This window comes from Narcine bancroftii, chromosome 8 (genome assembly GCF_036971445.1).
Source record: "Narcine bancroftii isolate sNarBan1 chromosome 8, sNarBan1.hap1, whole genome shotgun sequence".
In the NCBI taxonomy this organism is placed as follows: domain Eukaryota; kingdom Metazoa; phylum Chordata; class Chondrichthyes; order Torpediniformes; family Narcinidae; genus Narcine; species Narcine bancroftii.
This window is the reverse complement of record NC_091476.1, coordinates 154,038,760-154,061,831: the sequence shown is the minus strand read 5'-3', so window position 1 is coordinate 154,061,831 and position 23,072 is coordinate 154,038,760. Positions and strand designations below refer to the sequence as shown.

The 23,072-nt window shown below is 40.2% G+C and overlaps 1 protein-coding gene across 4 annotated transcripts in view; it reads left to right on the top strand.

Annotated features, from left to right (window-relative positions):
* LOC138741402 (PR domain zinc finger protein 1-like) overlaps positions 1–23,072 on the top strand; it is a 163,707-nt gene that overhangs the window by 102,563 nt on the left and 38,072 nt on the right. For all 4 annotated transcript variants that reach the window (XM_069895430.1, XM_069895429.1, XM_069895428.1 and 1 more), the window contains one exon: positions 7,706–7,940. In XM_069895430.1, the coding sequence (XP_069751531.1) occupies positions 7,764–7,940 (177 nt within the window). In that variant the 5' untranslated portion in view covers positions 7,706–7,763. The remainder of the gene's footprint in view (positions 1–7,705; positions 7,941–23,072) is intronic.

The window sequence follows — 23,072 nt, the reverse complement described above, 5'->3', positions numbered from 1 at the left end:
AGAATTGATCAAAGATTTTGTCACATTTTGAAGTTTAGAACAGAATTTTTGATCCCCATAACTAAGTTAGAGGTGAATAGTACTAGAGGGACTTAACAATGAGTTACAAGCTGAGATTTAATTGAAGAGGTAGGGGATGATTCATATTTATAGTAATGGATTGAAACATGAAAGTCTGCAGATGCTTTGATTGTAGAAAAAAACACAGAAATGCTGGAGAAACTCAGTTGGTCTTGCAGCATCCATAGGTGGTAAAGATATATTACCATCTTTTTGGGCCTGAGTCCTTCTTCGAGGTATGGAAAAAGCATTGAGTCTGAATGAAAAGAATGATAGGAGAGGAGTACAGACCAACAGACAGAAGAAAATAATAGGACATGGAGAAGAGGCCAGGAGAAAGGAAAGGTGAGAATTGATTGTGAGGGTGGGGGGAGGATGGGGGGGGGGGGTTGGCTCTGTGAATGCAGAGCTGAATTAAAAGAGATAGAGGGAAAAGGGAAGAGAGATAGGCAGAGCTACATGAAAGGAGACATGGGTGTGTGTGTATGAGTGTGTAATGGATGCCTAGCAATGAGCTAAAAGCTATAGATTAGTTGAATAGATCTTATCTATTGAATATTTTATACTTAGGACCAGGTTCAGATAGGAAGATTTAGGAGATTTATAATGTTATGTGGAAAAACAGATACCCCATAATGAGTTAAATGGGTTTTAAATAATAATTATTTTGGAATAAGGTGCAGGCTGGATTTATTCAGGAATACTTTTACAAATATAGGCTGATTTATGCTAATTATTTTCGTAAAGTGGCTCAACCACACAGGAGGACTATGGAAAATCAGCAAAACGGTCCTCTTGCTCCCACGGTGGTTTGTGTGTGAGGACTGCGGAACTGAAACCAAAGGAGAGAAGGAAATCTCATCTGGCTGCTCACACTTTGGGCAGCTTATGTGGTGTACCTGGGCTAGAGACAGTAAAGATCAGCCAGGATCAGATCTGTTTTGGGTCACAGCTTGGCCATCCCCAGCTGAAAAAGGTTTGAAAACCACTGTTTTAATCGTACCTAATTGACTCATTATGTGCATGGTTTCATAACTCCAAATGAAATGGGCCAATGACAATTTTTCACAAGCAAAATATTTCAGTAGCGATTGTGTCCAGAGCAGTGGTTCTCAACCTTCCCTTCCCACTCACGTACTAACTTAAGCAATACTTTACCAATCACAGAGCACTTATGACATAGGGTTGCTTAAGGTAGAAAGTGGGTTTAGGAAGGCAGTTTGAAAACCACTGATCTAATTGCTGGGGTCAGGTGCAGGGGGGCACCAGACATCCTCTGTGTGCTCTACCTTAGTGAAAGTGGGGATTGCCGGAGAGGTGGAAAATGATTGTGAAGGAGAGGAATCACGACTCAACCAGTAACTCACAACAATGGATAAAGGAGCAGATAAAGCAAACATTCTGGCCCCTTGTTAGCACGCCCACCCCCCGCTCATTCCCCCAGATGGCTGTGTGGAGGCATAGCTGGGCTGATTCATGCAGTGCTTTTGTGCACACATCCTTTCTCGAGGGATAATAACCTAAGTCTTAATAGACACGATAATTGATTGTTTTTGAATGTAGGTCAGATCCTGTTTGCTGGCTTTTTCCAAGTGCTTGGTACTTAATGGGTTAAGGTCATTGTCAGAGTCAGTGAGATACAGTTCACTGACAGCATCAATCAAATTTAACATTGACCATGTGCTATCTTTACATCTGTTCTTTGTTCCAGTTTTTATGTGTGGGTGAGGAGGAGCTGTGGAGGGAAAGGGGCAGCTTCCAAAGGCTAAACCAATAATGCCCTCATGATTGGTTAATCTGAAATAATCCATTGATTGTTGGGCACCCTGGCTGCCTATGGCTAGACTGAGCACAGATGAAGTCATCTTTGGCTTTGTTTGATTGGGCAATTCTAGCCCATTGGATAACTGAGGAGAGTGACTCTGTTCTGCCTAAAGTTTGGGAAGCCCAGACATGTGGAACTGATTTTGGAGAGGAGCCCAAGTGTGAAGCAAAGATGTGGGTTTAATGTGTTCCATCAGGGAGCGGGGTATGGAAGTAAGGTTGATCACAGCATTGTAGTGGGAAATTCTGACCTGTAAGTAACTTCATTCTGCAATGAGGCCATCGTTAAAATGTTCTCGTATTCGTTTTTAATCAGTAGAGAATGGGATTGCCCTATTGGGAGTTAGTGAGGCATTATACGGATGAAATCTATAGTACTGTGGATTCTTGGTAAAAAAAATTGACAGCCAGTGGGCAAGGTAGCAGAGAATGAAAGAATACTTGAAAATATTTCTGCACTAGACAAAGCATAACCTGGAGGAATGGTGGAAGAGAAAAAAACTCAGGTTCATTTATATTTAACAACCAAAGTCGCTGTTTTTTAAGATCATCTCAGCTCTGAACACTAGGTTACTTGATTAACTGAATAATTCCCAGCCAGCTTTCAACCTTGTTGTTGTTTAGCACCAAGAAATTAACACAAACTCTCTTAAAAGAAAGCTAACTTTTGGTTAAAACTGTTTGATCTTGTTTTTCTCCCCCCTTTTGATCGCCCTTTTTTGATCACTAAAAGCAATGGTGTAAATTGGAATGAAGCTGACTATATAAAGATGCTTTTGTACTTAGAACATTAACCAATTCTGACCATTTCTCTTTGGGGATATTGACTCTTTAAGAATACTTGCTTTTAATTCTGAAATTGTGCCGCAGTTTTCAATCATCTATAGTTTGAATAAGTAAAGTTAGAAAATTTGCAACCTTTGATGTTTCATAAGCCGTATTGAATGGATTGCCTTGGATAATGTACCTCATTGTGAAGGTGCTTTTGAGCATAGTAGCCAAAATTCCCAGGGTAGTGTGCAATGTTCTGCTATGTTCCAGCTAACGGGAATAACTGGGTCTGAGATCATAACGTATTGTCGTAGAATGGTTGGGGAACTTGATATTCTTGGTATCTGCATTTGTTTATAGAGAGTGTTTTTGCATCATGAAAGAAAGATTTGTTTTTCTTTGGACATCTTTCATGATTAAGATATCTCAGTGGCTTGTAGTTAATAATCTGTGCAGTAAAGGCACTGATGTAATATAGGAAAATTGGTAGGCAGTTTACATCTCAAGGACCACAAATCAAATAGCAATGAGACATTACCAAGGTTATCTGATTTTGTTCAAGGGATAAATAATGCCTAGGGCACAAGAGATAACTACCCTTCCTTTCTGAATACCTTTTATATCCATGTGAGAAGGCAAAGGGGACTTGGTTTAATGCTCCATTCAAAGAGAATCTCTGATATTGATCACTGCACCACTCTTGAAGTATCTGTCTGGACTAGCGATTCCTGGAATGGGACAGTAAACTTTCTAACACAGTATGGAAGAAACTGACTCTACTGTGATATTGAGGAGAACAGTTAATTGCTTTGAGTTTCAAAGTTGCAGAGTTTGGAAGAGAGAGAATACTATTCCAAAGGAAGTCCAAAATATCCTATATTTAATACAAAATGAATATTAACTTCGTGTAGTTAAAAGGTTTTCACTCTAAAGGAATATTTTTTAGGATATATCTGCCCGCCCGTAGTCAGCATCACCATGGCTGACAACATCGGCTTGGTTTCCTTTCTTAATGTGCCGAGAATGCCTAACTACATGTGAAACTATATTTTAACCTGTGTGTGAGGTAAGTTGTGTCAGCAAGTTTCTGATTTATAAAGCTAAGTTAGTGTAGGAGTTTACAGGATATTTTGTCCTCCATTGTCTACATTTTCTGACCTTAATTCTATTACTAATGTGGTACAATTGATCAGAATATTGTTCCATCACACATAATTACACTAGTTATCCCCGTGGATGAATATCCACATCTTGGTATTCTTTCGGATTCTCCCAAATGCACCAATATCCTTTTGGCTCTGTTAAAGCATTGGGCATTGCTGGTGGGGCAGTATTTATTAACGTTTTTTTAGACTGCAATGTCAGACTCAAAATTCCTGCACATTCCTTTTTAGACTGCCCGTGTGGCGGCAAAATTCCTTGATTGTGCCATTACTTGGCTGCAGTCTAAAAACCATAATTATCTCATTAAGTCTTGCCCCAAAGATGAGAAGATCTCCCCTTTTAGAAAGGATGTCGCAACTCCTTCTTTAAAAATAATTATGTTATTAAGATGCCCTCATTGAAAGTTGTCAGAGGCCGAACTAGCAGAGAGAGAAACATCTTCCTAATGGCAGAGAGACTGCTGAATGACTGAATTAACTGCTCATACTAACCTTCCGAGACTACTATTTATTAAGAAATACTTATATACGTATCTCATATGTATCAATTGTCTGTATATGTGTTACGTCTGGTTGTGTGTCTGCATCTCTTTGCCTCGAGGACCAGAGAACGCTGTTTCATCAGGTTGTACTTGTACAATCGGATGATAATAAACTTGAACTTGAAATTCTCGATCAGTGCACTCAAGAAGGTTGTCTCCTTCAGAGGCCCAAGTATCAAGAATTTTTTTTAAAGGAAGTGTATCATCGTTCCCACAAGTTAAAATCCAGATATCTATTCTCCCTTTTTAAATTGAGTCCAGTTTCATAGCTATCTGAATGGCAAGAATTTCTCATTCAAATATGGTGAGGTAAAATGGGCAGTGATGAATCAGCAGTGTCTTTAAACTGCTCTGAATTTCTATTTCATTGTATTTAATGGCATTTCCCATAGGAAAAATGACAGATTTGTGTATTTGATCCTTTGCCAAATAAAACATCTGCATTTGATAAAGCATTAATTAAGTACCCGTCTGCTGGCCTGAGATCGGAAGGGAAGCCACAATTGGTGAATCAGCAACTGAGAGCGATTAAATAGGATTTCAACAGAACTAAAACTGTCCAGACCTGAAACAAATGTTCCTTGTTGTGCAAACTCTGGCAGCCTGACATATATTTCTTATTCCACCCCCCTTTTTTGTACAGGTTTAGGAGTAGGGATATGTCTCCAACAGCAAGTCTTCTGATGTGATCGAAAGTCATAGTTTAGGAACAAATAACTGAGAAGAAATGGAGGTGTTTCAGTGAGAGAGATGTGGGGGGAGGGGCTTGGAATCAAGAAGTAAGAGTTCATGCCAATATTCATACTATTGGGTTGGAGACTCTGCAGGCAAAGAACAAGTTGTTGCTCTTCTGGTTTGAATTGACCTGATCCTGGCAGTGGAGTGGTTGAGGACAGGTAGGTGAGTGTGGGAATGGAGGGGAAGCTGAAATGGGTAACAACAGGGAGCTTGTTTATTTTTAGTCACAGTATTGGAGATGGGAAAACATTATTACACAGGATAATAAGGAGTATGTTTGGCTTCTGAGTGGGAAGGGAGGTCATGTTGGACAGCCCATGGTAATTTGTGGGGCTAGGCTGCTAAAAGATGCAGTTCCTGGCTTGAAACTTTCTGGGATTTCTCCAGCTAGGAATTCAGCTGGAAACATTAACAACCAAAAGCATAGATCTGTGTCCAAACAATAGATGAGTTGACATTCTCCAAAATCTACAGTGAATGATTCCATCAAGATGAATATGGAAGCTCACTCCTGAGCAGATTTCACTGTTTAACTGTAATGTGGTAATCTGACACAAGTGTCTAATGCTTGCAACCATTCTGTGATATAAAGATCTCCTCCGGAGAGTTATGGTCTTTAAAATAGAAATGTACAGCAGTTGGGTTTTTCACAGTTGAGTAATGGTCTCCAAGTTCAAATTCTATTCACGGCTCAGTAATGTGGTGGAGGCTGGGGATTATTATAGTAATTGCTAGTAGCCAAGATTCCTTTTCCTGGAGTTTGTCTTAGCTACGCAGTTAGTTATTGCCAAGACTTGCACATTAAGGGAAAGTAGAAATCATATAAACTTTTCTTAAGCTCCTAAAACCTTATGGTTTTAAAATGTATTGGGAGAGCTGGGTGAATGAGGCACCAACAAAAGGAATGAGTGTGGATCTTTTGCATAACTGACTTCTATTTTCCATCATCAATGGCTTATGCCTTCAGTTGGCAGCGAGTTCAGAAAAATACCCTAAAACTTTTTCTTTCCTTCCTTATTGTTCTCATTAAAATCTATCACTTTGACTAAATTTTGGCAATTTGTGTCCTTGAGCATAAAATATTTTCTGATATGAACTGCTTTAGGATGTTCAGTGATGTTAAAGGAGCTATATAAATGAAAATTAATTATTAATGGATAGGTTCTCAAGTGGTATTTGATCCAATAATCTTCATATCCCTTTCGGCTACTCTGGTGAAACTGGCCTGCACCTCAATTTCAATAATTGGGCTTAGGTCCAGTTAAAAATAAAATAAAAATTACTGATCCCAATTGAGACATTGCTTAAGGAGTTAGTGGAAGGCCTGATGATGGATCAAGCATCCAATCCTTGCTAATTCCAGCTCAGTCACTGCACTTACCTTTTGGTTAGAGCACTAAATCATCTTACAGAAAATCTTGTCTTGCATGACTTACATAAGAGAAACATTGCCCTTGTTTGTGGACACCATGAGGATCAGGATCAGCGAAGATAATTGGCATCAGAATATTTTTGGTAGCGTTCCTGAAATGTTCTTATAAATCTGCATTCCCATTCCTACATGCCAAATGCCCTAGACCAGTGGTTCCCAACCAGTGGGCCACTTGCAGGCCACCTTGTGGATGCTATTAAATAAAATACTTTACATTAGATAAAGATGTGTTTCTTACAGAGCTGCCTTTGACTTGAAAATATTGCTCAGTCATTTCCACTAGTGGGCCATGGCATGTTAGGCTGGAAGCCAGGTGAGCCTTAGAACAAAAAAGGCTGAGAACCGCTGCACTATATCCTCTTGCTTCTTGTTTTAGATATGAAGATGCACCAGGCTGCGGACAGATGTAAAAACTCAATTCTAGAGAAACTCAGCAGGTTAAACAATGCACTTTGTATAGCAAAGATAACCAATGTTTCAGGCCTGAGCCCTTCATCAAGGTATCTTTATCTTTGCTATATAAAGGACACTATTTGACCTGCTGAGTTTCTCCACCATTGTGTTTTTACTTCAACCACGGGGTCTGCAGACTTTTGTGTTTTACTCCTGTGGACTGATGTGTTATATTTGAGTAGACATCCTCAAATAGCCGTCCTGGAGAGGATGCTGCGTGAGAGGTACTTCTTCACTCTCACAACAACCTGAAGTCTTGTATATTTCTCTTCAGATTTGAAACCTTGGACAGGAAATGCACAATTCTGAACAGCTATCAAGTTTTTGGCATACCTGTGCAGAAGATTATAGTAATTAAGTGTTAACTGTGTGTCTCATGTCTGTGCAAGAAATATGTGACTGACTTGAATGTTTAAGGAGTGTCAGAAGTGCTATATTTCAAATAGGATCCTAAACCAAGGGATCACCTCCTCTCTCAGATGGACATAGGGTCTCTGGTAATATTTTAAAGGGGAGCCAAAGAGTTCTACCTTGTTTACTAGGCCAATATCCCTCCATTAACAAGACTGAAGTGAATTTTCTGGTCATTTATCTCATTTTTCTTTACGGAATTTGCTGTATTTGTTCCCCATTCTCCAAATTAAAATGACTGCAATGTTCTTTGTTTGCTGTGAAACTCTTTTTCTTTCATTTATTTCCCCCTCTCTGCTTGACTCTTGCAGATTTTCCAATGTTGTGCTCGGTTGTGTCATGTTAGAGTGAACAGGGCATTGAAAGGGCATGAACATGAAAGGTGAGGTTTCGGACATGAGCCAGTGGAGTGAAGTGGATTTGGAGGAGAAGTGCACCTATATTGTAAACGATCAACCAAGGAATGCTGCAAAATGTTCTGAAATCCCTTGGGCCAGAGCTTCCATACCCCGGAACCTTACCTTCAAATACACAATCTCCAATGAGGTAGGTCTTCCTGAATCCATCTGGTCCAAAATATCTCTGAGATTTTCATGCAATCACAAAAAATAAATGCATATTTAGATAAAATGAGCCACAAAATGTGTATTTTAACTTGAGAAGACTTGTTTTGGTTTGTAAGCACATGGTTCATGATTAAAAATAGATTGTATGCATTGTACTTGGGCTTCTAAAATTTGGTTCCGTTAGTCATATTTCCTATTTTTATTTCTAACATATATCTTTATGGTAGAGAAGGAGGTCAGCTCTTGGAACAACCCCATTGATCCCATTCCCCAACTTATTCTCATAACTTATTCTTTCAATCCCCCTGCTGTCATGGAGGATGAGTGCTGAACTTTTCCTTCTAGCTTACTGCTCCGGAAATCTATTATACCACCACTGAATCATAGTTACATTTCGGAAGCTGAGTACAGTCTGCCCATGCAATTATAATTGTATCCTCTGTACTTGCAGCTGTGGATGAGCTTCTGGTCATTAAAACTTGGCATGGATCACTGTTAAATCAATATTTAGAATATAGAATGTAGAAATCTTCATCACAGTAAAGGCCCTTCAGCCCACAGTGTTGTACTGACCTAATAACTTATTCTAACAAATGTCCAGAATCTCCCTTCTGTGTAACTTTCCATTTTTCACAGTTCCATGTACCTATCTAATACAGGTTGGGTACCCCTTATCCGAAATGGAAGGAATGAGAAATGTTTTGGATTTCTTTAGATTTTGGAACACCATTTAAAAAAATGTATTCATTCACTCAGATGTACAGATACATTCACATTAGTATATAAATATGCGTTCACATTAGTATATAAATATTTACATATGCACAAATTAACTGAGGTAGACATCAATTGAAAGATCTACACTCAATAATGCACTACTTACGTCCACGATGTCCCGTTCTCCGATCGGGATCTCTGAACTCTATTACATATTATGTATTACGTTATGGGACCAAGGACAAATAAAGTTTTGGATTTTGGAAGATTTTGGATAAGGGATATTAAACCTGTATTCTCTTAAAAGATCCTATTGTACTTGCCTCCACCACCATTGGTGGCAGCACATTCCATGCACCCAACATTCTCTGTGTGGGAAAAGCAAAAACTTACCTTTTATAAACCCCCCTCAACATACTCTCATACCATCATAAAATGATGGTCCCTTTTGTTAGTCATTTCAGCCCTGGGGAAAAAGCCTCTAGTTATCAACACCAGCAATGCCTCTCATTATATTCACCTAATCCTCTTTTGTTCCAAAAAGAAAAGAACAAGCTCACTCAACTATTTTGACTTTCTCTGGTGGTTCAAAAGATCAAAGCTCCAGCAGATAATTGAGAGTACCTGATGAACAATCAGTCCTGCGAAATACTGATAGTTTAGAGTAATTATTCAAACTGTGATAGAGTTGGGAAAGATTATAGCAAAAAAAAAGAGATACACCATGGTTACAGGCCCTTGCGGCCTATGAGTCTGCACTGCTCAACTATACCCTTATGACCAATTAACCTACTTACCAGGATGTCTTTGGAATGAGGAGGAAATTGGAGCACCCAGAGAAAATGCAGGCAAACACAGAGTGAAGTTACAAACTCATTACAAACAGTACCAGATTTGAACCTGGGTTGGAGGCGCTGTAATCTTCTCTCTTTCCTCTTTGGCTTGGCTTCGCGGACGAAGATTTATGGAGGGGTAAAGTCCACGTCAGCTGCAGGCTCGTTTGTGGCTGACAAGTCCGATGCGGGACAGGCAGACACAGTTACAGCGGATGCAAGGGAAAATTGGTTGGTTGGGAGTGGGTGTTTGGTTTTTCCTCCTTTGTCTTTTGACAGTGAGGTGGGCTCTGCGGTCTTCTTCAAAGGAGGTTGCTGCCCGCCGAACTGTGAGGCGCCAAGATACACGATTTGAGGCGATATCAGCCCACTGGCGGTGGTCAGTGTGGCAGGCACCAAGAGATTTCTTTAGGCAGTCCTTGTACCTCTTATTTGGTGCACCTCTGTCTCGGTGGCCAGTGGAGAGCTTGCCATGTAACACGATCTTGGGAAGGCGATGGTCCTCCATTCTGGAGACGTGACCTACCCAGCGCAGTTTGATCTTCAGCAGCGTGGATTCAATGCTGTTGGCCTTTGCCATCTCGAGTACTTTGATGTTGGAGATGAAGTCGCTCCAATGAATGTTGAGGATGGAGCAGAGACAACGCTGGTGGAAGCATTCTAGGAGCCGTAGGTGATGCCGGTAAAGGACCCATGATTCAGAGCCGAACAGGAGTGTGGGTATGACAACGGCTCTGTATACGCTAATCTTTGTTAGGTTTTTCAGTTGGTTGTTTTTCCAGACTCTTTTGTGTAGTCTTCCAAAAGTGCTATTTGCCTTGGCGAGTGTTGTGCTAACTGCTATATGTGCAATATTTTTACACAGTAAGCCATTAAGATTTGGAATCCAATTCTTGAAAAGATGATGGAATCAAATTTAATAGACAAAGAAAATTCATTTCTTGGATGTAGTGAAAGTGTAGGAAACTCTAGATAACTGATAAAACTGAAAGTCCATTTGAGCTGAATTGCATCCTTCTGTGCTCTACAATCCTATAATTTCCCTGAACTTTAAGGACTGCTGTGGTTATGATAGTCCAATGACAGAATACCCAGTGGGAATCTGGGTAGTGTTGGAGAGCGATGAGATGTAGGAAGGACAATGATTGGGGAAATGAAGGGATACAAGTACTTTTTTTATTTGTGGGTTTATAAGAACTTTTAATCCTTTAGCATCTCTGAAAATAAAGGTTTGCTGGTTTTACTGGTTTGATAGAACATACAGGGTCAAAACAGCAGAAACAAAAGCTAGCATTTGTATTTGGTCTTTCACAAGTTTCTAATTTCTCAGAGGCTTTTTCAGAAATTAAGTCTTCGGAAGCTTGAGCAATGGCCAAATTTAGATGCTTGGGAAGTGATGACTATTGGTCCGAGATCATTGGGTCTTTCTGGCTCTTCAACAAACAGTAGCGAGGGACTTGGTTTTCAACTCTAAGAAGTGGTATCTCTTACAGTGAAGTACTTGCTCTATTGCTAAGCAGTATCTGACTGGAAGGCAAAGTAATATCACTGAACTAAGGATGAAAATAAGAAGCATAAATAATTTTATCAACATCCGCTACGGTGCAATTCTCACCATTCAGAAATGTGACCGAGCCTGTAAAATCCATGTTAACTTCTAAGTGTTAAAGTCGGGCTCAATTTTAATATTTGGACAGGTACATGGATGGGAGAGATATGGAGGGTTATGGATAGGATACAGGTCAGTGGGACTAGGCAAAAATAAACAGTTCGGCATAGACTAGAAGGGCCGCAGGGACGTGTTTCTGTGCTGTAGTGTTCTATGGTTCTATCCTTTGACCTAAAAATAATACAGTTGTATTGTCTTTATAATTTAACTATTGAAGGATTATTAAATATATCTGCAATTGTTCAAATTAAATGTTGGGGCCCTAGGGCAGGGAGAAAGATGGAGAATGGTCATGGTGTGAAGTTTGAAGACCAGGCAAGGATCAGGATTGGAGACTGAACCAGGGCAAGATGTGGGACCCGGACCAGGATGAGAGTGAGGACCAGGGCCAGAACCATCATTTTGGCCGGAGTGAAGTTCTGGGTTGATTTGTGACAATTCTCATTGTGCAACAAAAAAATATTTAATCTAAAAGATATGGAAACTTGCAATAAAATGGCCTTCTCCATTGATATGTTCCAAATGGTTTGTTCTTCCATTTTTATTTCATTGATGTATAAAAGAGTTGCATGTTGCAATGTTTTGTTTTGTGAGGAAACCTCTGTAACAGAATTTGCTCAAAGGAGTCTTAATCATTTCAGTACTGTGAATTGTGCAATAGCCATGAAAAAAAATGAGTAAGCATGGAGGAAAATAGTTCCCTAGTTTGGAATAAAATAAATGAAATCTAATTTCCCCTAGCCTTCCAGTGGAAATTAGGGAGAGACATTCCTCCATGCTGTCCTAAAGGCAGAGGCCAGGCGAAGAACATTGCCATAGTGACACCCTCCCTTTACCAAATAGAAGTGAAATCAACCGTGTGTTTTGGAATGACTCTTCCACTGAAATAGTTTATGATATGACCGAATGGCTGTAAGCCAAGCTAACCTCCACCGACTTACCCAGAGTGTGGGTGGAACAGGCATGCTGAAAGGTCTTTCATTGCATTTCAGACAATGGGCGCTTCTTGTTTCTCTTGCTGAGTTAAAGGAGGTTGAGCAAGTGCCAGGAATGAATCTATTTTTTAACATTTGATATGATACTGGCACTAAACAAAGAGTAGACACAGCACAGATTAAACAGAGAGGAAATCGGTATCTACATTGTGTATCAAATTTTTCCAGAGCACATGCAGCAAGAAAATGATACAAAATAAAATGGTTGCCACCATACACATTTATGTATTGCCTTTAACATTCCTGTGAGCCTTTTGCTATGTTATCAGACAAAATATAACAGGAAGCTTTCTAAAGGAATATTTGAATATGTGATTAAATGTTTGACTTGAATTATTTACTGCCATGTGTACTGGGATACAGTGCAATAAACTCTGCAATGTATTTAAGATTTGTTGTGCATGCTCTGCAGACAAGTCAACCAATACAGCAGCACCTAATAGCCTGAATACGCCTGGGATTGTCTGATCTTGGAAGCTAAGCAGGCTCAGGACTGATCAGTACTTGGAGGGGAGACCACCTAGGAGCACCAGGTTTCTGTGAGGGGTGCTAGGCAAAGTTGTGACTCTCTGTCTGCCTTACAGTAGACAAAAGTCAAAGAATTTCATGTGTGTTACATTCTAAATTATATTATGTACTATATTTGTACATATTAGTATTAGTACATGTAATGAGAAAGAATAACAAGAAAAATGCAAAGTATAGTGTTTTTAATAAATACCATTAAACATTGCAAGGCAACTTCTTACAAATGAGAGGTTCATTCAAGAGTCTGGTAACAGCAGGAAAGAAACTGTCCTTGAATTTGGAGGTCCATGTTTTCAAATTCATGAGCTTCTGCCTGGCAGTTGAGAGGGAGAAGAGAGTATGACCAGGGTGGGATGAATTTTTAATAGATTGTGGTCATGGTGAAGATGGAGTTGTTAGAGGGGATGTATTTGCATGATGGTCTGAGCTATCCTCCCAACTGTCTGTGGTTTCATGCAGTCTTGGTCAAGTCAAGTCAAGTTTATTGTCATCTGATTGTACAAGTACAACCTGATGAAACAGTGATCTCTGGTCCTCAGTGAAAAACATGCAGACATACAACATACACATAGTACACATACATACATATGCAGGACAAGTATACAATAAATAAAGAAATAAATATTGTTTCATGAATATGAGAATCTTGGATGGTCAATGTGAGCAATTCCTTTGGTTGTTCAGCATTCTCACTCCCGTGGGAAGAAACTGTTCCTCAGCCTGGTGGTGCTGGCTTTGACACTACTGTATCTTTTCACCCAAAGGAAGCAGCTGAAAGATGCTGTGTGCATGATGGAAGAGGTCCTCAATGATTTTGGGTGCTCTTTTCAGACAATGATCCTGGTAGATCATGTCGACGGGGATGAGGCAAACTCCAGTGATTCTCTCTACCACTCTTCTGGTCCTGCGGATTGACCTCTGGCCCATTTCCCTACAGCAACTGTACCACATGGTGAGGCAGCCGGCCAGGACATTCTCGATAGATCTCCTGTAGAAAGTTGACCTAATGATGGCTGGTGGCCTTGGCTGCTTCAGTCTTCTCAGGAAGTGCAGTTGCATTGTGCCTTCCTGACAAGTGACGAGAGGTTGAGTGTTCATGATAAGTTACTAGTTAAGTGAACTCCAAGGAACTTGGTGCTCTCCACTACCGAATTGTTGAAGTGTAGTAGACCTGAACTGGCCACTGCAACCTCATGCACCACCATCCTGAAACGGGTAGGGCAGTTCCCATTTCATAAAGATGCAGCCAGGCAGTTTGGCATTTCTATAGAAATTGGTAAGAGACATTGAGCACTTGCCAAATTTCCTTTGGTGACTGAGAAGGTCGAGATGTTGGTGCATTTTATTTTGGCTGTAGCATCAATATGTAAATGTTTGATAAAAGAGGAGGATTTTGATGAGGGTGTGAAGAAGGAGGAAGGCCAGAGTTTACATTCGAAAATTTCATGCACAGGCACAAAATGTGGGATGAAGGATCATAACTAGAGAAATTGAGGTTTACAGATCTGAAAGAGCATGCGGAAAGAAGATGAACATCAATGTGAAATGATTTGGGAACAAAAGTGAAAGTTTTGTAATGTAATCATTTTCAGATGGGAAGTGAGTGTCATCTAATATGGGACAAAGTGTGGTGGAGATGGGATTTAGTAACAATTGGGATTGATTTAGTAGCAAAGTTTGAGGTGATTTCATGGATGAGGGGAGATGGAACGGTGCCGTCGGAGAGCTGCAGCATTCATCAAGGATCCAGACCACTCTGGATCTGCTCTGTTCTCGCTGCTGCCATCAGGAAAAATACATAGGTGCAACAAGACTCTGAGCACCAAGTTCAAGAACAGTTGCTACCCCTCCACCATCAGACTCCTCAACAACAAACTCAATCAGAGACTCGTTTAAGGACTCTCACTTTGCACATCATTTTTATTGAACATTTATTTTTGGTATTACATAGTCATTTTATTTGCACTACTTTCTTTCTTTACATTTCTCTCTTTTTTAAAAATGTGTCTTTTCTTGAGTGCAGTTTTATTTGAACTACTGATAAGTAGAAATTTTGCCTGGCCCGCAGGAAAAAGAAATCTTATGGTTATATGTGACGTTGTGTATGTTCTCTGACAATAAATCTGAACTTTGAAGCAGGAAGAATCATGGACTTTTCATGAATTGTGCATACATCCCCTCTTTCCCAATCTCCAGAAAAGCTTAGATAAGAGGTTAGGTTAACAAAGGCATTGATAAAGTAAGTAAATATAACATCCAGGAAGTTCGACAAAATCTGAAAAAAATCTAATAAATGGAAATAAAAAATGCACATACTGCAAATCCAAATTAAAAACTGAGAATGCTAAAACACAAGCAGAATCTCTGCTGTTTGACCTTTGAAAGCAGTATTTTTCTGTTTTTTTTTAAAGTATGAACATTAGTTGAACTTCAGCTTTTGTCTAATTTTGGACACCCTCAGCTTTCTAAATGATATGAAGGCTTTGTCGAGAGTACAAAAGTGGTTCAGTAGAATGGTTGCAGAGATCTACATTGACAATTACACCGATAGACTAAAAAAACTGGGATTTGTTCTCCATAGAGAGGAGATTCAGAATAGTTTAAAAGTTGTGAAGGATTTCAATGCAATGAATAAAGTAAGATGCAGAAGGTGTAATAATGAAAGGGAGCAGGTTTGAATGAATTGAAAAAAGAATTGGAGGTGATATCAGGAAGAAAATGTTTCCACAATTACTGTTGGGATTTGAAATGCCTGAACAGATAAATTAATGGAAGCAAATGAAAAGTAGCCTGATTAACCATCAGCAGAGCTACTGCAGAAGAAATTCAATGCTGTACTATTTTATGAATCTGTATTCCATGCAAAATATATTAGTGATGGAAAATGTGTAGAAGTCCAAGAAAAAGTTTCTTCTTATTCTGAGTGAGAAACATTAAGTATCAACACACACCCCCACCCCTCCCGCCCCCCCCCCCCCCCCCCGCCCCGCGCACCCCTCAGTGGAAGTTATGGCTATTGTTCAGCTGTGACATGTCTGAACTTCTGACACTTCAATTGCCACATGAAAAGAGCCCTCCTATTGGTTGGAGAGTAAACAGGAAACACCTCTTTCCTCTGCACTCACTTGACTAATCCAGTAACTTTCAGATTTTCTGTTTGCTGCTATTGGTGGGGATTTCCTTCTCTGCATTATGAGCTGGACTTAGGTTACTGGCACTCTAGAGGTAACACTCACACAGTGTTTCCTATTCATCTCTTCACGTAGGTCCGGCAGATTTTGGAAACTCAAGGGTGTCAGTCAACATTTGCAAGGAGGAGATAGGGAAAAAAGACCCACTTTTATGAAGTGCCTTTCATTACCAAATGGCATTTCAAAATATTTCTCAGTCAAACAAGTACTTTTGAAGTGAATTATGGAGAAATGTCACAAGATTACAGGATAAAGGAACAGAAGCAGGCCACTAGGCCCATCGAGTCTGTTCCATGACTCTACACTAAGCTGAACTATGCTCACACCTACTTCCAATTTTCAGTCTTTTTCCCCATATCCCTTGATACCTTTACTAATGAGGTACTTATCCATTTCCTGTTGAAATACTCCCAGTGATCTGGCCTCCGCTGCTTTGTGCGGCGATGAGTTCCACAGATCCACAACCCTCTGACTAAAGAAATTCTTCCTCCTCTCTGTTTTAATTGGAAATTGGATAATTTCTAATTTTAAGACTATGTCGCCTTGTCTTTGATTCACCCATCAAGGGAAACATCCTATCCACATTCACTCTGTCAAAACCTTTCAATATTCAAAATATCTCAATGACATCCCCCCTCATTCTCCTATACCCCAATGAATACAACCCAAGAGCTGCCAAATGCTCCTCATACGGTAGCCTTTGCATTCCAGGAATCATCCTAGTAAATCTCTGCACCCTCTCCAATAACATCATATCCTTTCTAAGATAGGGGGCTCAAAACTGTACACAGTACTCCAAATGGGGTCTCACCAATGCCCCATAGAGTCTCATTATCACCCCTCTACTCTTAAACACTATTCCTCAAGAACTGAATGCTAACATAGCATTAGCCTTCTTCACTACCAACCGCACCTGGGCATTATCTTTTAGATTTCCCTGCACGCAGAAGCCCAAGTCTCTTTACACCTCAGAGGATTGAATTTTCTCCCCATCCAGATAGTTCTCTGCCTGTTTATTTCCACTGCCAAAATATAGAACCAAACACTTTCAACATTGTACTTTATCTGCCATATTTTTGCCCAGTCTCCCAATCTCTCTACATCCCTCTGCAATTTTATGATTTCTTCAACACTTCCTGCTCTGTCACCTGTCTTGGTGTCATCTGCAAATTTAGCCACAAAACCATTCATTCCACAATCCAAATAATTAACATAAATTGTAAACAGCAGTGGCCCTGCAGTACTCTGCTTGTTACAGGCAGCCATCCTGAAAGGGATCCCTTAATTTCAACCCTTTGTTTTCTGCCTATCAGCCAATTTTCTATCCAGTGTAATAGCATCCCTGTAATTCCATGGACCTTCATTTTATTTATCATGCAACATCTTATCGAAAGCCTTTTGAAAATCCAAATATATAGGTCTATAGTTTCCTTTTCTCTGTTTCCCACCTTTCTTGTACAGCGGAACCACATTTGCAATCTTCCAATCCCCTGGAACCACACCAGAGACTATTGATTTCTGGAAGATTGTCACCAATGGATCTACAATCTCCAAAACCACCTCTTTCAAAACCTGCAGGTGTATCTCATCTGGTCCAGGAGATTTATCTATCTTTAATCCATTCAATTTACCTAGCACAATTTCTCTAGTAATCATAACTGTATCCAACTCAACTCCCTGAATCCTTTACCTGTTAGGGATATTACTAATGTCTTCCACAGTGAATACTGACATAAAATATTGATTTAATTCTTCTGCCATTTCTTTATAACCCATTATAATTTCTCCAGCATTGATTTCTCTCTCTTAGTATCTTTTTTTAAATTGTTTGCCAATTTCCTTTCATAACTCATCTTTTCTGTACTTATGAGAATTAATTTTAAAAAGAATTGGTCCATAAGGACCCCTGAGCTAATCTCTTTAGTGATGTTGTCTGAGAGGTCGGTTTTTTCCAGAATAGTAAGAACTTTCCTGATGCTCTTTGAAGTGGGACTAGGGTTGCATTTTAATTGCTTGTTCCAAAAGCAGTGCAACTGGTGCAGTACCCTCTTAATATTGCACTGATAGTGATAACCTGGATCTTGTGCCCGACTTCCAGGAGAAGCCACAATCTTCTGTCATGGAGGTGTGTGTGTCAATCTTATTAAGTTGCAGCTGAAAGCTGAATCTTTTGGTGAGATACCAATGGTTTTGATTGGGAGATGGTATATCTGCATTAAAATATGTGTCACCTCAGACCTGGGGTCCCAATTCCCCAGGATGGCCTCTGAGTTGAGAACTGAGATTCGGGATCAGCTGTTTTGATCAGCCTCAAAAATACTCACAGAGAAATAGGACATAAATAGTTTTATTCAATTTCTTTGTGGGGGTTATATTTTTATATCATTGAATAATTGGAGGTGGGATAAAAGGATATATTCCTTGGAGGATTTCTTGATGAAACATCTGTCCACAGAGAGTTGTCATTCCTCATATTGGATGTGGTAAAATTAACATCTGAAATTCTGCCATATTCTCACTTTACACATGGTCAATATCAGAAATTAGGTCAAAAGCCACTCACGTTTTTGCTTCCCTGATCCTTTTAATATTCCTCTCAAGAATTTATTGTACTTCCTTCTTATAGTTTGTCCTGTCTATTGCCTATACTGGCTGTTCTCTTTATTCGGGAATCTTTTGTCTATAAACCTTAGAATATTGTTCTCTATACTACAGAAAAAGGTTAGGCCAGAGGTTTATTTAGACATAAAGCACAGGAACAGGCTCTTCTGGCCCATGAGCCCGTGCCACCCAATTACACCCAATTAACCTACAACCCCAGTACACTTTGAAGTTGTGGGAGGAAACCTGAGCACCTGGAGGAAACCCCCACAGATATTGGGATAGCATAGGGCCAGATTGGCCTGTTACATTGCTGTATGTTATATAATTACCACTTGTGATCAATGACAGTAGAGTCAAGATTCAGTTTGTTGTCATAGTAATAAAACAGTGTCAAATTACATGAAATTTCTTTTTGCCAGTTGCAAGGCAGACAGATTTGCCGCCGGCAGGAATTGCCTAAGTGCCTCTTTCAGTCTGACTTACAGTCAGAGAGAGAGAAGCAAAAGAGAGTTCACCCAGAGTCACTGAATGTCCGTAGATTTGTCTTCTTTTGCCCCTGCACTTCTTTTGCCCCTGCAGCCAAACAGAGCCCAGACCAAACCATTGGTGACCCGAGCTCCAGATCCAAACCTCTGACACAGTCAGGGACCCTCCAGCATCCTTGGCACCTCCTTGCATCCCCGTTCTGATACCTGGTAACGCTTCAGTCAGTTTGAGCCAGTCTTCAGGAGTCCGCAGACCCGCACAAGGCTCCCGACAGCAGTCTCCAGCCACCCTCAGCTTTCACGGGTTCCTCGCCTCAGGTCGCCAGCAGCCCACCGCATGCACTGGTCCCTCAGCCACAGAGCCCCTTCACTGGTCCACCACCGTGGTCACCGTCCCTGCAGGTCGTCTCCTCCGCTTCTCCCTCTCAGACAGTGGGTGATCTTCCTGTTCTCTGGTGCCCTGCTCCAGTTCTCTGCTTCTCTGGAATCTGCAGCCCCATGTAGCTGCTGCCGATGAGTAGGTACCACCATCTTGGGCGCAGAATCGCGGTTGCGGGATTTCAACTAAAATCACCGTTGGCTCCCTCAATGGGCCATTCAAAGCCCGTGCAGAGCCTATGGCAGTCGACTTGGCGGCTGGACCCTATGGGAGCATTGCATCTCCACTCCCTCGCTCCCAGCACATCCGCGCCAGTGGCAAGCTACAGCAGCTCTGGCGGCGCCACCATCTTCATTCAAAAAAAGTTGATAATGTTAATTTTTAAAAGTACATTTCCTTTAACAAAAAAAAAGTACAATCCAGCAACCGTCCCCTTTGTGTCTTTATCATTCCTCTTTGTTAAATGATCATTTGACCTAATTTTTTGCCAAAGCATCATGTATATTTCCAGTTCATCTCTGTACAGCACCTTAGAATAATTGATTTTGTTGTAACCACCTGGGGAATTTTTGATGGAATAGTGCAGAGGAAGTGACTGATGGGAGATGAAAGCTTTACTCTGGATATGTAGCCAATACTGTACATGGTGATAAAATTCTATGTATCAACGTCTACCATCTTAGCTCCTGTTCATTGTTGGGAGAAGATTAAATCCGAATGAGTCACTTTTTATTTTCCTATCCTTATGTAGCTGAAATGGGCATAAACAATTTTGGAGTTGGACAATAAGTAAATGAATGGGTAAATAGATGACAGATGTAATAATATGTGGATAAATGTGATGTTATCCATGGAATGGAAAATAAAAAGGTAGGTATTGCATATATGATGATGGACTGAGAATTGTTGATAGACAAAGGGATCTGGATGCCCAAGAGTTGTACACTACAATTATACAGGGCCTTGGAGAGACCATACCTGGTGTATTGCATGCAGTTCTGTTGGCTTTATCTCAAAAAAGCTGCACTTGCTATCCAGGAAGTACAACAAAAGTTTATTGGACTGATTCCTACAATGGCAACACTCTCATATGAGAAGCGACTAGGTCAACTAGGTCTATATTCCACAGAGTTTGGAGATCCAATTGAAATGTAGAAATTTTTGACATAGCTCAACTGACTGCAAACACAGAATGTTTTCTTATCAAGAGCATAGTTTCAGAATATGGGGGTGAAGATATTTAAGATTAAGAAGAGGAGAAATCTTCAGAAGGTGGTGAACCTGAGGAAATTCCTCTCTTCCAAATTGTTCAATACAGTATATTTGAGGAAGAGACATAATGGACATTGAGAGTAATGAGGAGAGAACAGGAATGTGGTCATGAGGTATACAGCATGGAACAGGTCCTTTGGCCTAACTCATCCATGCCAACCATTGGGAAGGTTCCATTTGCCTGTATTTGTCCATATCCTTGTAGGTCTTTCCTGTCCATGCTTTTAGAATAATATAATTGTACACACTACTACAGCTTCACCTGGCAGATTTTTCTCGAAACTGACTACCCACTGAGTGAAAATAAATTCTCTTCAGGTTCACCTTACTGCACTTCTGGTACTTTCTCCTCCCTTGTAATTTGTACGAGGTCCAGGATTTTGAAACGTGTTTGCTTTAATTCCCTATCTCTCAGGATCTTTTCAATAAAGACTGATGAGAAATATTGCTTTAAAATAGCTAGAAAAAGTATTGCTGTAATTTGGAAGTCGGATACTGATCTGGGAATGGACAGATGGCATGCAGAAGTTTGGAGTTGGATTCCACTTGAGAAAATTACTTACAATTTAAGAGATAAAGATCATAATTTTTTGTGAAATATGGAGCTGATATTTACAAATTGTTGGTATTAAATGAATTTCGAACATTCCCTTTCTCCTATCGGTCTCTATGAAAATATATAAAAGTTTAAAAATATTGAAAAGTGAAATTCTGCTGTGGTGGTTTTCTTGTCCCTTTTATTTTTCTCCTTTTTTTTAGTTTGTAGGGGGTTGGAGGAAGAGGGTGTGGGGGTGGTTGGATTTAGAGGAGGTATTTCATTCATTCATTTTTTTTGTTTGTTTTATATATATAAAATACCACATGCATTTGGATTAAGTTTGAAATATTGTGATACGTTTGTTAAGTAGTTTTATATTAAATAATTTTTTTAAAAATCTCACTTATCTGCGGTTGCAAGCAAAGACAATCTTGTTGATCTTTAACAGACTAATTCGCTTCCCAGACACTTTTTTACTCCTAATATACCAAAAAATATTGTGGGATTTTACCTGTGAAACACGAAAGTTTGCAGATGCTGTGATTGTGGTAACAACATAGAAATGCTGGAGGAACTCTTCATATCTCGCAGTGTCCAAAGGAGATAAAGATATGTTAATGATGTTTCAGGCCTGAGCTCTTCAAGGTATTTTCCTTACCCTGCCTGTAAGTCCCTGTTAAGCGTACTGGTACACTTTTAAAACACAATGAGAAATACATTTCATCCAGATTACTTAAATCTGATGTATGCCTCCTCCATTTTCTTGACCAGAGCTTCAATATCTCTCATCGACCAGGGTTCCCTAAACTTGCCAGCGTTGCCCTCACATTCACAGGTACAGGCTGTCCCTGAACTCTTATAACCATATAACAATTGCAGCACAAAAATGGGCCAGTTCGGCCATTCTAGTCCATGCCAAACACCTTCTCCTACTTAGTCCCATTGACCCTCACCCAGCTCATAGCCATCCACACATCCAGCCAATATTAGGAAAGTTAAAATCTCCCAGCAATACCACCCAATTATTCTTACAGTTGTCTATGATCTCACTATACATCTGGTCCTTCAATTCCCATTGACTATTGGGGAACCTACTACATAATGTAGTGGCCTATCTGATGTCATTACCTTACGCAAGTGGCAATAAATGACACTGGAGACAGTAGAGTCAGGAATCAGTTCCTTTATTGTGCTTAACCACAGCTTTTATAGTTCCCACTGCATGTTTCACGCTGAGCCTTCTGGGATGCGGTAGTGACGTCACTTTCCAGCCTTGGGTGTCGGGTGCCATAAAAAGCACGGGCTCTTATTTGTGCACTTTTTCTAATTGCTGGTGCCTGACCTGCAGCTGGAGGGCTGGGATAACGTTGGAGGCTATGCGCTCTGGTAATGTGCTTGCTTAACTGTTGGGGCTGTGCGCAATTCTGCTGTACACGTGGGGCTCCCGCTGCACCAGTCCCATCAAAGTAATTATTAATTTCTTGCTTCTACCCATGTAGCCCCACTTGATTATCCCCAAGATATCCTAATGACTGTCATCTTAACTCATCAAAAAGACATCCCAGGCAACATTTCCCTGTGCCTTGATCATGCACATCTGTACCGTGTTTCATTGAGCTGCACTCCTTGTCCTTCTCCCAGCCACATTTGTTATGACTATAATGTCCCAGTCTCCCAAGCCTAACCACACCCTGAGTTATTCTGCTTTACCTGTTAATCTTTGTGCATTGAAATAAATGCAATTTAAACCAACAATAGTTCCTCTTTTTTTGCCATGTGCCTGCTTGTCCTGTCTATGAAACGTCAATATTCAATATTCCTTTATTGTCATGTAATAGTACAGAACATGTAATATTACATGAATTTGCCTTCTGCCTGCCCATAGGTAGACAAAGAGTCAA